The 18,648-nt window shown below is 37.7% G+C and overlaps 1 protein-coding gene across 1 annotated transcript; it reads left to right on the forward strand.

Moving 5' to 3' along the window:
• The first annotated feature begins 92 nt into the window (after positions 1-92).
• Positions 93-10,630, forward strand: FBXO45 (F-box protein 45). Its single transcript, XM_052648700.1, has 3 exons — positions 93-395; positions 5,715-6,071; positions 10,417-10,630. The coding sequence occupies exons 1-3, from the start codon at positions 93-95 to the stop codon at positions 10,600-10,602; spliced, it is 846 nt and encodes a 281-aa protein (XP_052504660.1). The 3' UTR covers positions 10,603-10,630.
• Positions 10,631-18,648: the final 8,018 nt, after the last annotated feature.

The following is an 18,648-nucleotide window of genomic DNA, read 5'->3' on the forward strand; positions in this document are numbered from 1 at the left end:
TGCTCCGGTCTCAAGGCGAGGCTTGGCCTCTGGAGCAGAGACGGGGGGAAGCGGCGGCGGCGGCGGCGGCCCTCGGGCCGGCTGGTGAGGCGATGGCGGCGCCGGCCCCGGGGGCTGGGGCAGCTTCGGGCGGCGCTGGCTGTAGTGGCGGCGGCGCGGGCGCCGGCTCGGGCTCTGGGGCCGGGGGCCGGTTGCCCAGCCGGGTGCTGGAGTTGGTGTTCTCCTACCTGGAGCTGTCCGAGCTGCGGAGCTGCGCCCTGGTGTGCAAGCACTGGTACCGCTGCCTGCACGGCGATGAGAACAGCGAGGTGTGGCGGAGCCTGTGCGCCCGCAGCCTGGCAGAGGAGGCTCTGCGCACGGACATCCTCTGCAACCTGCCCAGCTACAAGGCCAAGGTGAGGGAGCCCCGCGCCACGCCGCTGCCCCCTGTCCCGCTTCTCCGCGCAGCTCTCAGTGTTTCTCAGCTAAGCTTCTGAGTCAGAAGCGCTTTCCCACCGCTCCAGTCAGTACCTTACCTCTCCTCCCCCGCCATAAAGATCTCTTTGGGTTGAAGTTCTGCTCCTTAACCCACCCCACTTCCGTGATGTACTTTTTAAAGGATCAGATGGTTTTCCATCCTTGATTTCCATCATTCATTCTACTTTCCACCGTCTGTTCCCTTAAAAACTGCCATTGTTGTAGCTTTCAATACTCTAATCCTGTTTTTCTCTCTGTCCTTTATTAGATCATCTCGGCTGCCTTATTGACTTAGTTTCTAAGATTTTTGCTTTCACCTCACGTTTTCCAAGCTCTGATTTATAACTGTTTTATTTTTGCCCAAGTACCTTAAATTCCCTCCGCTATGTTACAGGCTTATAAATAAGTGTGGTCCAAGGCATCTGCTAACTTTAAAGATAAAGGCTTTGAATAGAACATCGTACCATTGGCGCCACTTAACAGTCGTAATATTGCCATGTCCCACTATTACTGGCTATTGCCTTGCCAACTTTTTCATAGTTCCACCTTGCTGCTGTGTCTCTTATGTTCTGTTTGTCATCCAACATGCCGTTTCCATTTTTGGTGCCTTCCCCCCCCCCCCCCCCGCTGCCAGACTCTTGTGCTTAGTCTTGCTTTCATATACAAATAAAAATGTTAAGTAACAGATCTTAGTAGGACTGAGAGCATTCCTCAAGCAATATAAACAAATGGCTGTAAACTTGAGTTGAGTTTGGATGGATACAGCTATTTAGGATTGCAGTCACCAAGAGTATACATGAGAGAGGATAAAGTCTGATCTAGAATATAGTAAACATAAAAATACATTAACAACTAAAAAAGGGAAAACATCTTTTTAATGCTAGACTGCCAGTGGGGCCAGAGTAAGTAAATTTTCACATGGAAAATTTTTCCATGTGAAATAAATGTAAAAGTAGTCTTCTGTAATAAAATAGGTTTCAGTTTAATAAGGTTAGGATAATGATTACTACTTTTAAATATGTCAAATTGTTTATCTATTAAGTGAAATAACATGTTGAGTTGCAAGGACAGTTAGTAGATGCTAAATGGATAATAATTGTAATTCATATAGTAGAGGGCAGAAGATTGTTTTGTCTTACTGTGCCTAATAAACATATAGGTTTCATGAATCTTATTTAGTTTTTATTTTTCCGTAAAGTTTATCATTTTTACTTATTTTAAATTAAGACATTTTTGTAGTTGGCCTGTAATAGACATGTTCACATGATTCAAGATTCATGTAATAATATGTAATAAATAATGTATTCATGTGAGTCAGTGTTGAAAAGAAGCAAAGTGATCTAAAAGCAAAATGTCTTCCTTTAGTCCTTATACCCCCACCATCCAGATTGGAGGCAGCCTATGTTACCTGTTTTTCTGTATCCTTGCAGAGGCTTATAAATTTTAATACTTTGTATGCCTTTGTACCACTGGAACTGTAGGTATTATAGACTTGTGCATTCAGATGTTGCAGGACTTTTCTTGAATATCTTGAAGATAAAAGATTAATTCAAAAGGATATACATAGCCTAGTAGGAAAGTCCTCAGTCTAGGAGAAGAGGAAAAAAAATGTATAGAAATAACTAGTGGTTATTAGTTAGAAACTAGAATTTTAGTGAAAGAGATTCACAAGTTGAATGAACAGCTTTAGAAGGGTTGAGATTGAGATTGTATTTGAGCTGAATTTTTAAAATGGGGAGAATATGAACATTTTACCAAGAGGAAATACCCTGAACAAAAAGCAAGACAGTGGAAGGCAGAGGATTTGAATAGTATATATTTTTATTAAAAAAAAAATGAATGTTAGGTACTATGTTCATTTTTGCAGATGCAATGCTGAATAAAAACAAATAACAAATGCTTATGGATGCTTTGTGATTTGTGATGAGTCCTGTGAAGGTTAGATCCATGGTGCTCTGAATGTCAATAGTGGAGAATTTGACCTAAGTAGTGAGGTCAGGAAAGGCTTTCTCTGAGAAAATAACACTGAGACCCAGAAAAAAAAAAAAAAAAGGATAAATAGGCCAGAGAAAGAGAGAAGAGCCTTCCAGGAGGGAACCTGGTGAGTATGAGTGACAGAAGATAATCAGTGTGGCTGGACCACAGAGAGCAAAATTGAGGCAAGTTTGATAAAGATGAAGAGGTGGACTGGAGCCAAGCAAAAGGAAGCCATTTTAAATTGTAAGTGAAGGACAGTTAGGAGTATGGGGGTTGGTGATGTGATAGTTTTACATTTTTAGGAGGTGATTGTGACTTAAGAATGGACAACCAATTGGAGGGGAACCTTCGAAATATGTATGGTAGTAAGTATGTAGAACAAGAGATGGTGAGAAATTTAGGAAATAAAAGCTACAGGACTTGGCAGTAGATTTGAAATCAGGGTGAGGAAGAGGGAGGTGCTCAGGATGACTTCTAGGTATCTGGCTTACGTAATATAGGGATTACCTGGGCTAGATTTTGGAGAAATAACAATGAGTTCAGTTTTGGTAGCACAGAATTTACAGTGTTAAGACATCAAGAGTTTTCAGATAGGCATCTGTTACAGTTTGTAGCTTAGAGGGAAGGCTAAAGATATAAAATAGGTTAGATTGAATTGTAGTGGGAGATATGATTGTAAAGGTAAGCTGAAACTAGAGATATCATGGAGGTCCTTGACATACAGGCTTCAGCCTGTAGTTTAGGCTTTGTTTTACAGCTGGAAACCACAAAATTTAAACAAAGGAATGACAAAGTAAGAGCTGTGCTTTAGAAAAACTAGTAGTCCATAAGATGAATTCAAGAAGGCAGGGGTTGGTTTCTGTACCAGAGGTATTCAAGACCAGAATAAGTGTATGGAGCAGAGAAGAGGATAACTGGGAGAGAAATTGCAAGAAAACAAGTCCACATAGATGGACAACTGACTGGGTGAGGTGGGATGAAGAAGAAGGAAGAGTCAAATACGATTTCCAGGGACCGAGGGTAACTGAGGAAAGGATAAGAACAGGCTTGGGCCAGTGTAAAACTGGAAAGCATTTGGAGTTGTCAGTCTAATTAGGATTTGACTTCTTTTTAGAAATTCGTGTTTTACATATTACCAAGTAACATTAGTTATTCCAGTCATACTTGACATCTAATTGTAATTCTCTAAATCTCAAACTTACATCCTAAACTAGATCTGAAAGCTGTTTGCTATAATGCAAAATCCATATTGTGTATGAGACTGCATAGCAAGAACTATAGACTGTTTTTATTTGTGTATTTTTCATTTTATCTCATTTTTCATATTATCTCTAAAAGATAAGGACACTAAATCCCAAAACCGTTATTACATCTGTAGTATAAATAAATAACCCCTTAATATGGGAAGTGTGGCATTCAAATTCCAGTTTTCTCATAAAAATGTCAAATGTTGTGTCTTTAGTTTTCAGTTTATGTAAGCAAGATCTATCTATGTAAGGTTCTCATGACAGTTGATATGTCTCTTAAGGCTAATTTAGTCTGCAGATACTCCTTCCATCTCTCCCACCTCTCACCCCTGCAGTTTATTTCTTGAAGAAACCCAGGTGTTTACCCTGTAGAGAATAATCCTCAGTCTGGATTTTGCTGATTTCATTCCTGTGGTTTTGCTTAACATGTTCTCATGTATTTCCTGTAAAAGTTTGATAAATTTAGATTAGATTTTTTTTTAAGATATTTTTTGGCTAGAATCAAATGATTGGGATGTGTATAGCACTTTCAGGTTGTTATAATAAGAATAGTTACAGAAAAAAATAAGATATACTTCAGGTTTACATCCCCCTTATGAAAACATGGGACACCTGAACCAAAGAGGTTTTTTGTTTTTGTTTTAATCTGTGATCTGATGGTGTACAACAGTTAAACAGTGAAGTACTCACTGATGGCAAAGGGGACGGCACACTGGATGCGGGGACTGGATGTTTGACTTATCTTTGAGGTGCTTATGCTGACTACATGTTGACTTTTATGCCTGTGTCCTAATTCCTAAGTTTAACTAGGTAAAGGTCTTAAGGTCTTTCCTATGCTGAAATTCTGATTCTAGAATTGGTTTCTCAGATTAACTAAAGCAATAGATCCTAGCCTTCAACTGCTTCTGCACAGTTGGAGTAAAGAAGGGATTTTCTGAAAAACATACAGACCAAAAAGCTATAAGCTATTAAAACATGAGAGTGAGTGAGTGAAGTCGCTCAGTTGTGTCTGACCGTCTGCAACCCCATGGACTATAGCCTACCAGGCTCCTCCATCCTTGGGATTCTCCAGGCAAGAGTACTAGAGTGGGTTGCCATTTCCTTCTCCAGAGGATCTTCCCGACCCAGGGATTGAACCCCGGTCTCCCGCATTGTAGGCAGACGCTTTACTGTCTGAGCCACCAGGGAAGTCCAAAACATGAGAAACGATACAGTAATAATTTTCTTACTGTCTTTATTTTGGAAGCTTCAAAGACTAGTAATTACTGAAAGTCAACTAACCTGTTAATGGTAGCTGCTGTTAATGACTATCTCTTTATAAATTTTAGTGGTTGAATTTAGATGCTATCTAGGGGATTATTTGATTTGGTAAAATGAGAGTGGTGATGTCTTAGTGTATGAGTAATACCTAGCAAGGAGGCAGAGATCTAAGATAGTTTGTGGTTATTAAAATTTTTGATAGCTAATGTGACTGAGTTCCCTGTTTTACTTAAAATACCGTTCTTTTTGATGACAGCATTGCCTACATGGAAACTGTACATATTTGAACTTTTAATGTAAAAATATGGAATATAAACCAGAGTAGAGGCAACAGCCTCCCTATACCCATCATCAAGCTTTACCAAGGATCAACTCGTGGGCAGCCTAGTTTCATGTTTACCCTGTCCAATCTCCCACTCCACTCTTGGATATTTCAAAGCAGTTCCCAAATATCATTATGTCACCCAAAAACATCTCAGTATTCCCTCTAAAATATAAGGATTTCTGTGTATATCTTTTGATGTCTTAAGTCTATTTGGAGAAATTATACAGTGATTTAAAATTTTGGTCAATAATGAAACAGTTGGCACTTTTATCTTTAATGTTGTATAATTTATTGTGTTAGTGTCTCATCCCCAAAAAGCCATTTTTGAGAAATACTTATTGTAGTACTTAAAATATATAATTTTATTGTTTAAAAACATGTGCCCTAAAGTTTGGGTACTTTTTAATGTTAAAGAAAAATAAAATTCTCTTCTCTGGTCATCTTTTCAGATACGTGCTTTCCAACATGCTTTCAGCACTAATGACTGCTCCAGGAATGTATACATTAAGAAGAATGGCTTTACTTTACATCGAAACCCCATCGCTCAGAGCACTGATGGTGCAAGGACCAAGATTGGTTTCAGTGAGGGCCGCCATGCGTGGGAAGTATGGTGGGAGGGCCCTCTGGGCACTGTGGCAGTGATTGGAATTGCTACAAAACGAGCCCCCATGCAGTGCCAAGGTTATGTGGCACTGCTGGGCAGCGATGACCAGAGCTGGGGCTGGAATCTAGTGGACAATAATCTACTACATAATGGAGAAGTCAATGGCAGTTTTCCACAATGCAACAATGCACCAAAATATCAGGTGAGAAACCGAATATTTTCTGAAAAGTGAGCCTTTGTTAAATCATGCCTTAATTTGTTTTACATTTACAAAGTTTTATATAGCAGCATTATTTGTCTTTTTGGTAATTTTTAAATAAATAGTGTAACTGGCCTTTTTTGGCCACTCTGATTATCTTTTAGTATCTTAATATTTTTTTCCTTATACATATTCAGTCTGAGCAATCTGTCTTTATATCGGGTTGGCAAACTTTTTCTGTACAGGGTCAGATAGTAAATATGTAGACTTTGTGGTCCATACTGTCTCTCATAAGTGTTCAACTCTATTGTTTATTATTCTAGTAAAACCTTATTTATACTCTGCAACCCAGATTTGGCCCAGGAGCCAGAGTTTGCCATCTTGTACTCTGGATTGTAATCTTTCTTACAACATGGCACATCTAAATTGCTTTTTCTAGATACCTCACCCCCACAAATGCACCTTTGTGCATGTATATACATACTTTTTGTCTGCTACTTACTGAGCTGTGGATTGTATTCAAAGCCTGTGGAGGTGTCAGTGATTTCTATAAAGATAAGCAAGTTCAGGCAAACTACTACATTTTTACTTTAATTTTTGTTTTTTGGCCCCACCACATGGCATGTAGGATCTTAGTTCCCCGACCGGGGATCAAACCTCTGCTCCCTGCAGTGCAAGCACAGAACCTTAACCACTGGACAAAACTACTGCATTTTAAAATTATTTTCATCTTAACCTTCAGCCATATTCATTTTATTCTAGGATCAAAATTATAGTTCCCATTTGTAAAAGCTATATGATCACCATAGATTCAGCAGAATCTAAAAAATAATCTGATAAGTTGGAAATTTTAAAGAATTATAGATGGCACATTTTAGAAGAACATGTGGTTTGAAAGTTCTAGCCTTAGTATTGACCTCAAGTCAAGCATAATAAAGTAGAAGAACTAATATATCTCATTTCCTGAGGTATAAAAAAGTATGGAAGGTTTTCTTTCATAGAATCCTTTCCTTACTGTTCTTTCAGGGTCTACAGATACACTAAGGAGAAAGATGTCTGGACTTAATAATCATTGAAGATAAAGTTCTGTCACTAGCCGTGATTTTGAAGTAAAAGTCCTTTATTCTTTGTTTTTCAAAGAACATACTGTATATGATTTCAGTCCTTTTAAATTTATTGAGACATGTTTTATTCCTAGCATATGGTTTATCCTGATGAATGTCCATGTGTACTTGAATATATACTGTTGCTGGATAGAATAATCTATTAAAGACAATTAGGTCAAATTGGTTAACAATATATATGTCTTCTGCTTTCTATATTTTTCGTCTACCTGTTCTGTCATTTACTAAGGACTATTAAAATCTCCAGCTATAATTGTTGATTTGTCTATACTTTCAGTTTTGTGAGTTTTTGCTTTATGTGTTTTGAAATTGTTATTAGGTGCATATGTATGATTGTTATATCTACCTTTTTTTAGAAAAAATTTATTTCTTTCTATGCTGGGTCTTCACTGCTGCACAGACTTTGCTCTAGTTTCAGCGAGCAGGAGCTCCTCTCTGGTTGAGGTGTGTGGGCTCCTCACTGCAGTGGCTTCTCTTGTGCAGCACGGGCTCTAGGGTGCAGGCACTTCAGTAGTTGGGGCGCGTGGGCTCAGTAGTACAGGCTCAATAGTTGTGGTGCACAGACTTAGTTGCTCTGCAGCATGTGGGATCTTCCAGGATCAGAGATTGATTGAACCCATGTCTGCTGCACTGGCAGGCAGATTCTTTACACTGAGCCACCAGAGAAACCCAAAATGACCTTCTTTGACTCTAGTAATATTCCTTGTGTTTATGTCTATTTTGTCTTATGTCAGTACAACCAGTCCAAGTTTCTTAGGTTTACTATTGCGGAGTACCTCTTTCGCCTCGTCCTTTTACATTTATTTTGTCTTTATATTTAAAATGAGTCCCCCAGACTGCTTATATCTTTCTTTTTATGTAACCCAATCTTTTGATCTGAGTAGTTAGTCCATTTATATTTAATGTAATTGTTGAACTGCTTGATATTCTCCTTGTCTCTGTGCCTTTGGAGCTATGTCCCTTTTTCTGTTTTTTGGATTTATTACTTTCTGTTGTTCTATCTTTAAATTCATAGTTTTTTTTCTTCTTCTTGTCATTTAAACTCAATGGTCATTTCAACACTATTGAGTCAGGCTGGTGAATTTTGGTGATTGTGCCCCTGAGCTCTAAAATTTTCATTTGGTTCATTTTTATAGTTTCCATTTCTCTACTGAGATCTCTGTTTGTTCATTTATTAATACTGTGTTTTTCTTTAGTTCTTTGTATATATTTTATAATAACTACTCTGAAGTCTTTTCCAAATCCAACATCTAGGGCCCACTTGGAGTCTGTTTCTACTGACTTCTTTTTTCTCCACGTGTATAAGTTGTACTTCCCTGCTTCTTTTCATATCCATTCATTTTTTAAATTGAAAACTGGTGAAAACTGGACCTGGTGGACAATACAATAACTCTGGAATGTTTAGTTCCTTTAGAAACTGCTTTGTGCTGAAAACTGTAGGTTTTCTGGTTCTAGTAGGCAGTTAACTTGCCTGGACTGAAACTGTATATAGCAGTTAATGTCTTCGTTCATTTTTTTGGCTTCTAGCTGCTGCTTTTTCTGCCTGGTTCCCTGGCGGTTTTCCCTGTGTTTGTGTAATGCAGTCCTCACACAAGGATTTGGGCAGAGTTTATTTTGGGGCTCATCCTCTTTGTGGTTTTGTTGCTTCTGGAGTTCTTCTAAGTTTCTAATTGTGCGGCTATCTATCTCTAAATTTTGTCCTCCGACACCTAAAACTTGGCCTTTCTACTCCTTGTGCTGTGGCTTGCTATATGCTCAAAGGTAAAGTAAACTTGAAAATTTCATGGGGAGTGGTTCTGTTTTCTTATTTCATCTTCTGTAAAATAGGGCTAACTCCTAGGAGTGATGTGAGATTTTAAATGAGATAATATAAAATCACTCAACAAATACTCATTATTTTTGTTGTTGTTTGTGCTTTGTTTGTAAAGTAATGATGTTGGTAATTTGGAAGTTCTTAGGTCCGTAAAATGGGATTAATCTGTGAGTTGGGCAGAGAAAGAGGAAAAGATATTGGTAGTTGTTTGTGATAGGAAATACAATGAAGGAAGGTAATGATAGCAGTTGGGGGATATCATAACTGGAAAGTGTTCAATTATGATTTTTGATTGAAGAATGTTAGGACTTTCTGCCTCCAAGTATATAGATGGAACAACCTCTAATATATGCAAATTATAAGGATAAAACATGCTACTTCTTTGCTTACTTTTCCATATGTGAAAAGAACTGGATAATTGTGCTTCTGTTTAGTTTAACAATCAGTGCTGCTCTTTTTTTTATTTTTTAAACAAACAGACCTTTCAGAGTAGTGGACCGACCACAAAGTGATTGTTTAATAAGTGTATTTTATGTCTTTAGAACCTATAGCCAGATTCGACAATTCATAATTATATAATTTCCATATTGTATATAGAACTGCTTTGTATAATTTAATGGCTGAATGTTTTATTATAGTATTTTTTTGGTGAAATATACACAACAGTCTTTATTATTAACTATTTGTAAGTGTATAATTCATTGGCATTAAATACGTTCACAGGGTTGTGCAACCATCTCCACTATGTATACCCAACATATACCCAAAACTTTTTCATCACCCCAGCATAAACTCTGTGCCCACTGAACAGTAACTCCACATTTCTTCCTCCCCCAGCCTCTGGTGACCTCTATTCAATTTTCTGTCTATGTGAATTTGAATATTCCAGGTGCTTGGTATAAGTGGAATAGTATAATACTTGTGTTTCTGTGTCTAGCTTATTTTTCTTAGCATAATGTTTTCAAAGTCCACTCATGTTGTAGCACATACTAAAATTTCTTTTTAAGGCTGGATAACATTCCATTGTATGCATTTACTGTAGTAATTTGAGAAAATTTAGAGTGCCTTTTTTGGTAAAATGTGCCAAGTTATAGGTTTTAGTGGTAACCTTCTTTAAAAAGCCCTTAAAAAGAATAAATAAAATCTTGGGACTGTTCAGAAAGAATATTAAAATTTTCAGTATTAAATATTGATCCCATACAAGTCTTAAGTTTAAAAAAAAACCATCAAAACATTTGTGATGAAATTGACGTGTGTTGTTTTTCTCGATGTTTCTCCCTGACCAAATAACTTGGTTGGTTTTTCTAGATAACTTTTGAGATGTATATTCTTAATAATATTTTCAACTTAACTTCCTCTAGCTATGCCTTTGATGGGTTTCTTCTAACCTTCTTTTGATGTCTGTTTGCAGATAGGAGAAAGAATTCGAGTCATCTTGGACATGGAAGATAAGACTCTAGCTTTTGAACGTGGATATGAATTCCTGGGGGTTGCCTTTAGAGGACTTCCAAAGGTCTGCTTATATCCAGCAGTTTCTGCTGTATATGGCAACACAGAAGTGACTTTGGTTTACCTTGGAAAACCTTTGGATGGATGACAGTGGCTTTCTTGGGATGAAAGACAGAGTGGAGGAGATATCTGCTTGTGGGAAGTAGAATCATGAAGTGACAGTGTCATACATGCATGCCCAAGAAACATCCTGAAAAACACATGATATTGTTAACTGGAGAAGCAACTCTACAGCAGAGATGATCTTAGTGTTTCCTCTTTCTACTGGGCCAGAAAAATCCTCAGGGTTGCAGTTGGTTGAGTGGGCAGTTGACATATGCATGTTTCAACAGATTTTGTCTGTAAGTTAGCAATGTGTTATTTCCAACTTTTAAGGTGAGATCATAGAGATGGTGTCAAAGGGATAAGATAAGGAACTAGCAAGAGTTTTTAAGTAGTGTGTTTGTGAAGAAAGATTGATCCTGTTTTACAACTGCCTGTTTTTTCTCCAGACCCTTTTTTCCAACCAGCTTGACTATTGGAAAAGTATGAAACTGGTTGGGTTTTATTTAATATTTTTAATATATTGAGAAGCATGGTCTGCCTGGACTGCACTTCTCTAACAGTGAGATATAAAATTGTGCAGCTATTTTAAAAGTTGTATATACAGTATGTGTGTAAAAAAAAAAAACTGTTAAAAAAAACAGGGCAAAGGAGTTGCTTTGTTCAGTTTCTTAAAAACCACTACATGGTACAAAATTAGGAAAACATTAGGGACAGTTTGGTAACTACAAAGAAGAGGATTTTGAGAGAAGATGTGTTGCATCGGCTCGTTTCGTATTATATTTGGCTTACAGTTTCCATGGCTGTTACAGTCTGATTTATTTTTTTAACCATCAAAATTATTGTAAAGGTCCCTCGTCTCCAGGCTAAGATTGAGGGAAGGCAAATCTATTTCTAATCATACATGTATCAGTAATAATAATGTGCATCTTATAGTATCTGGTTTTATTTTTTTGACCTTCTGAGAAAGTGTCTTGTAAGAATAAAGAACATTGCCATTTGTTCTTATAGGCCTCAAATATGAAAGTTGTTAGTCACAGACCTTAAGAAAATAATTGATCAATGATCCTTTATTTTGTAACTTTATAATGCTGTAGATATTATAATCTTTTTAAGTTCATATTGTTTACATCATGCAACAGTCTAAGCCTCAAACTTGTCATTGGGGTTGTCAAGAAAATGTTTACTCACCCACCTGAAACAGTGCCAGCCTGAACCCAGCTTAAGAATGTTCTTAATCTCATTATAGATAATTGCCCCCATGGGACTTGAAATAAAAGACCTTGTGCTGGAAACTTCAGGTTGGCAATATTTTGAAGGTTTCATTGTAGTAGAAGAGTTTAACATCAATTCCTATTCAGAATTTTTGACTAATCTGATTTCACTAATAGTTTTTCAAATTAATAAGTCAACATACATGAACTGAAAATTTCTTTTGTTAGAAAAGAAACAGAAACAAGTATCTTTCTGTATGAAAGTATAAACTGTATGGTTTCAGATACATCTTTGTGATAAGAATTGACTAAGGCAAGTGGGATCTTTGTACTTTTTAGGTTTTGCTGTATGCATATTTTGTTTTGCATCTAATAAAATTAGGGACAGCAAGCAGTTGGCTGGGGTTCTTGGGTTGCTCCTTGAGAGTTAATATTATCAGTACTCCCATGAAGCAAGGGATTTCAGTCATGAGCAAAGATTTCATTTTTGCCACCTGAAAGGTGTACAGAAGTATTTATTGTATATTTGGTATGTTGCTTAAAGGTGAAATCTGTAAAAGATCCTTTTTGATACCCACATCAAGGAAGAAACTTCCTAGGAACCATATTTAATACTACAGAGTGAAATTATATGTTAAATATATTAGAGAATATAGCTGCTACAGAAATGCATTTTTTTCTTGGTGTGGAACAACTCAGTTTGGCAAACGTTAAAATTTAAAGAAGAGATCTGATTCAGGATAAATACTGAACTAATTAGAAAACTAGATTGGGATATGATCAATTCCAAGAGCTTTTGCTCAGAGCTTTTTTTATATCTTACGTTTTGTCTTATTAGTAAACATTGATTTGTAACAAAGTTTTGAAGGTGCTGAATGAAAAACAGAAACACATGGTTATTGCATATTGAACCTAGAATCCAATAATTGCCTAAATATTTAACAAAAAGCCATTCTTATCTCAGAGATTTAAATTCTTTAATATCTGATTTGCAAATTTTATAAAATGAAGGTTCTTGTTTAGCATGAGCATCAGGGGAGTAAGGAGCTTTCCTTTATAACCGGGTAAATTGTTACCGGATACCAATAGTAGTTGTATAGAATACTAAGACAAACTGTTCCCGTGTTTGAGGAAATGGAGTCTCTTTTTCACTGCTACTGAGAGAGCACTTAAGTAGAAGACAGTTACGTCTGAACTAAATAAAAATAATCTAAACCAGTGGTTCTCGACCTTAGCCATACTTTGGAGTCATATGCATTTTGAAAAATATTGATACTTGGGTCCCATACCCTAAGATTCTGTTGTTGGTCTGGGGTATGACATGACCATAAGGATTTTAAAAATCCTAGATGATTTCAGTATGTTGCCAAGGCTGAGAACCACTGATCAAGATTCACCTTAAGTTTTCTCATCTGCAAAAAAAATCCTTGCTCCCTCCCTTCACTACCTCACAAGGATATTGAGGGTAAAGAAGAAAATAATGGGAAAGTGCTTGTGCTGTGGATAAAAAGTGCTATTGAAAGGCAAAGCTGTATTTGTTGTATTTCAACTGAAACTGTGATTAGGAAGAAATGTGTAATTGGATCTGCTCTGTTGACTTGGGAAACCAGGAGCACTCTCTTTGGTTCTTAACTTTAGTGAAGCATGCGTTGGGTAAGAAAACATTACTCTTATTCATACTATGGTCTTCTGTCATACTTGAGATAGACTGGTTTAATTATCTGGTTTCACACAGGAAAGAAGAAATATTAAGGTTTAAAGTCTGTAATGGTCAATGGCTCACAATTCATTAAAACTTTTCATACAAAGAGTTCTGTGGTTAATATATATCATTTCGTAGCTGCTGTTATTTTTTCATTATCTGACTTTTGAATGTTAAACCATTGATTTCATCTCCTTCATTCTTATTCCTGTGATTTTGGATATAGATTTGATAAGGCATGTAAAGCAAGTAGGTATTGCTCAGTTGAATACTTAAAAATCGTGGTTCTATGATTAGGCATCTTCTGACTTTTAGATATGATTTGATCAGAGAAAGAGAGTTTTGAAAATAATAGAGCCCTAACCCACATAGTAGGTATTATAATTAACTTTTTATTTATGTCCCCAAACTGCTGTTTATATAGACTGTAATATTTATATTTTTGATCACTTTAAAAAATGAACAGTTTGATAAGATAGAAACTTAAGTTTTAAAGATCAGTATTGAGATTACTTTCTAGAAATCAAGACCACCACAGTCAGAACCACTATAAAGCCTTCTGAGAAGGAACAGTCCATACCCAATCCAAATGTTATTCTAATAAAGCATTCCTCAGTTTCTCTAGCTGAATGTAATTTCTTCTTCCTTGAAGTTTCCTAGTCTTTGTATTTATCTATACTCAACTCATGCTGTATTACTTTATAACTTGTATAAATTTATTTATATTTATTATTTGTTCATGTCTTATCTTCCTTAAACACATTAAGAAAGAATCTTTGATGGACTCATCTGTACACCCATGTCATCAAACCCAGTAAGCAGGGAATTGCATAATTGCATATATGCTATAGGAAGAAAACACCTTCTCTGAATTTATAGGCTATAATAACAAAAGATAGATGAGAAAAATTTTTGTATCCTGTCCAAATTTTTATATCCTGTCCAAATCTAAGGCGTGTAAGGAAAAAATAGTGACTGTGAATGCATTTTAACCATTCCCCTTTATTCTTGAATATCAGTAAACTCTGCTATTTAGTTCTTGGTGTAGATTTCTTATTTGTTTAGAATTAAAATTAGAATTCTGTATATTAATTTTTTGAAGTTCTTTTTTTGCTTTAGTTTCTTAATAAAAGTTTAAACAAACATTAACTATTTGTGATTGCTTACATTTAAAACAAGGAATTTTTTTTATACTTTGGTCAGAAAGAAAAGCAGAATACCTTCATAGCCAAATGTGTTGATGGGATTTACCTATAAATTCCATGGCTTTTAACAATGGAATCCGTGTTTCCCACATTTGAAATGGAACATAGACTGTAGGGAATAGTAATTCACTAGGATCCTGTTTTGCTCTCACCTCCACCCCCAGCTAACAGTTGTTTGATAATGCAGTTGTTCGCCAAGAGTTATAAGAAGTACAAGAAGCAGGAGTGGCTGAACAAATGGCTCCTGTGATCCAAAAGCTTACAAGAATCAGTTGGTCGTGTTGCTAAAAGTTGCCTGATGTATTAATAATATGTTACAATTAAAGAGTTAATTTTCTAAAGGAAAATTAAGTAGGTGCAGTATTTATCTTTTTGTTTAGTGGAAAGAGATACCAGGAACAGCTTAACTAGTCTGTTGCCTTAATTTCTTTTATGAATCTTCCCCCAAGCCATTTGCTTTTTATTTAATGTATTCATTAAAATTTGTGAGAGCAACCTGTTCTCTGCTTTTCAGAATATGGTTTGTTAAAAGAACTAGCCCCTCAAGATTTAAGATTGTCATTATTCAGCTTGTGTGTGTAGGATTTCACTATGAATGAGTGACTCAAGAAGCAATAATCATTTAGGGAGATTTTCTTAGGTCACTCTGTTGACAGTCCTTAATTTCTGTTTCTTTTAAAAGAAGAAAACATAAGAGAAAGATAGGGAAGTCAAGTCCTGTCTATTCTGTGGTAGACACCTAGTAAGCTGTATTGTCTTTCTGCTCCTTTTCTTTATAAATGAAATGGAGGATAAACTTGAGTAATGCGAGTAGTTGTGAGGTCCTATCTCCCTTGAGAAAGGCTCCTGAAATAATTTTATTAAAATGCTAATATCCAATTAGATTAATTAGAAACAATAGAAGTAGGCCAGATATCTTTAATGTAGCTAATGTTATTCATGTTTTCCAACCAACATTCAAGAGGTCTGTTACTTATCTGTGCCCTTTGTTGGTTACCTTTACTTTTGAAAGAAAGGATACTTAGGGTTGGAATGAGGGAGGTCAATCACTCCTCTCCCCCTTTGGCAGTCCAGAGAGTGATATATGTAGTTCACAACCAAATTGTCCAGAGCTCTACCAACCCCACTAGACTTCACAACAGAGTGGACAGAGTAAGGGGAGCGTATACCTGGAGTATATTGAAAGGACAACCAACTATGCTTTTAAGTAGTGACTCTACCTGTGGTGCTGGAGAAGACTCAAGAGTCCCTTGAACTGCGAGGAGATCAGTCCTGGGTGTTCATTGAAGGGACTGGTGTTGAAGCTGAAACTCCAGTACTTTGGCCACCTCATGTGAAGGGTTGACTCTTCGCATTGGAAAAGACCCTGATGCTGGGAAAGATTGAGGGCAGGAGGAGAAGGGGACGACAGAGGGTGAGATGGTTGGATGGCATCACCAACTCAATGGACATGGGTTTGGGTGGATTCCGCGAGTTGGTGATGGACAGGGAGGCCTAGCGTGCTGTGGTTCATGGGGTCGCAAAGAGTCGAACACGACTAAATGACTGAACTGAACTGAACTGAACTACCAAGTAAAGGCTGGTATGGTTTTTTGGTTTTAACTCATGGCTTACATCTCTGTGTAACAATTGCTGAACTTCAGATTTTACAAGTGCCTCTTTTAAAATGTTCTGAGGAGCTCGATAATGCTTTATCATCTTGGTTTTAAGTCCAGAACATTGAAATAATAGTTCAGGAGTCACGAGCTCTGAGTCCTGGCAGTCTTGCTTGCCGTGACATGATTCCAGAGCAGATTTCTTTCCTTTAGGGCTGTTTCCTTATGTGCTTCAGTGATGAGGTTGACCTAGCTCAATGGTTCTCACTTTGGGATATTCACTATAATCACCTGTTGTTTAGTCATTAAATCATGTCTGACTCTTTTGCAACCCCGTGAACTATAACCCACCAGGCTCCTCTGTCCATGGAATTTCCTAGGCACCTGGGAAGCTTTTAATGTTTTGAACAGCTTTATTGAGATATAATTGACATACAGTAAGCTACACCGGGCTTCCCTGGTGGCTCAGAGGATAAAGCGTCTGCTTGCAATGCAGGAGACCCGGGTTTGATCCCTGGGTTGGGAAGATCCCCTGGAGAAGGAAATGGCAACCCACTCCAGTATTCTTGCCTGGAGAATCCCATGGACAGAGGAGCCTGGTGGGCTACAGTCCATGGGGTCGCAAAGAGTCGGACACGACTGAGCGACTTCACATGCACAAGCTACACTTATTTCAAGTGCACACTTTGACAGAGGTATACACCCATTACCATCAAGATAATATATACCTGGGAAACTTCTAAATGATAAGATGCCCAAGTAAATTAGATGGAGAGGGGATGCACTCAGGTATCAATATCACTAGATTTTTTTGTTATTGTTCAGTTGTTCAGTCTTGTCTGACTCTTTGCGACTTCACGGACTGCAGCACGCTAGGCTTCCCTGTCCTTCACCATCTCCCAGAGCTTGCTCAGACTCATGTCCATTGAGTCAGTGATGCTATCCAACCATCTCATCCTCTGTCATCCCCCCCCTTTTTTTTTAGTTCCTAGGTAATTCTCCCCTGACTAGAAATCACCACTCAGGAATGACTTTTTTCTTTTGTTTGTTTATTTTCAGTTGCCCTGGGTCTTTGTTGTTGCCAGTGGGCTTTCTCTAGTTGCAGTGAGCAGAAGCTACCCTTCCTGGTGCATAGACCTCTCACTGCGGTTGCTTCTCTTGTGGTGGAGCATAGGCTCTAGGGAGCGTGGGCTTCAGTAATTGCACTTGACAGGCTCAGTAGTTGTGTCTCATGGGCTCTAGATCACGCAGGTTTGGTAGTTGAGCACAGGCTTAGTTGCTCCATGATGTGGAATTTTCCTAGACCAGGGATTGAACCCATGTTCCCTGCATTGTTAGGTGGATTCTTATCTGTACCAAGGAAGTCCACAACTGACTTTTGAAGAGACTGAGAGTGGTGGCAAAATCTCTTTTATGACCAGGAGAAAATATATAATTCATATAAGATATACTTTTATGTTTATGTAATTTATGTTGTATGCATGTGTGCATGCTAACTCATTTCAGTCATGTCCGACTCGTTGTGATCCCATGGACTGTGTAGCCCACCAGGCTCCTCTGTCTATGGGATTATCAAGCAAGAATACTGGAGTGGGTTGCCATGCCCTCCAGGGGATCTTCCCAACCCAGGGATCGAACTCATGTCTTCTGTATTGCAGGCAGATTCTTTACCACTGAGCCACTGGAGAAGCCCTTATGTTGTATGCATTTATAAAACTCTAGCCCTATACTGAGAACAAGTCAGTGGCAGACCCTGAGCTGGAGCTATGGCATCTAAAATATCTTCTGTTGATCCTTCTGTCGATCCTTCTGTCATCTTTAGTGAGTCAAATTTAGGCAGTCATTTAAGAGGTCAGTGTCCTTAGCAGGATTCTTTCAGGGACAGTGGATTTGGTATCCTTCCTGAATCAGAGTGATCATGAAATCTGAGTGCTAAACCAAAGCTGAGAAGCTGCACCCATGGTTTGTCACATGTTAGAGTCAAACTTTTTACCTCTGAAAAAAGGGAGATATAATCATTGAAAATTGCTACAGGAGATAAATGATAAAAGCTGGTGCTATGGGTGATTGTGTCCCACCCCACCCTCCACATTCATATGTCAAAGTCCAGGCGCCTCAGAATGTGGCCTTTTTTGGAAATAGGGTTAGTGCAGGTGTAATTAGTTAAGATTATACTGGAATAGGGTGAGCCTCTAAACCATTGTTGCCTAAAAGGGTATATTTGGACACAGACATGCATAGAGGGAGACTACCACGTGAAGAGAAAGGCAAAGATTAGGTGATTCAGCAGAAGTTACGGGATGTCAAAGATTGCCAGCAAAACTACCAGATGCTAGGAGAAAGAAGGCATGGAACAGATTCCTCCCTCCCAACTCT

Source organism: Budorcas taxicolor, chromosome 1 (assembly GCF_023091745.1).
Source record: "Budorcas taxicolor isolate Tak-1 chromosome 1, Takin1.1, whole genome shotgun sequence".
Classification (NCBI taxonomy): Eukaryota; Metazoa; Chordata; class Mammalia; order Artiodactyla; family Bovidae; genus Budorcas; species Budorcas taxicolor.

What these genes read in the sequence shown, in the direction of transcription:
- FBXO45 (XM_052648700.1), top strand. Translation starts at nt 93, where the DNA reads ATGGCGGCGCCGGCCCCGGGGGCTGGGGCAGCTTCGGGCGGCGCTGGC. An exon ending in TGCCCAGCTACAAGGCCAAG is followed by an intron (nt 396 to 5,714) that starts GTGAGGGAGCCC and finishes TCATCTTTTCAG; the next exon opens with ATACGTGCTTTCCAACATGC. An exon ending in ACAATGCACCAAAATATCAG is followed by an intron (nt 6,072 to 10,416) that starts GTGAGAAACCGA and finishes GTCTGTTTGCAG; the next exon opens with ATAGGAGAAAGAATTCGAGT.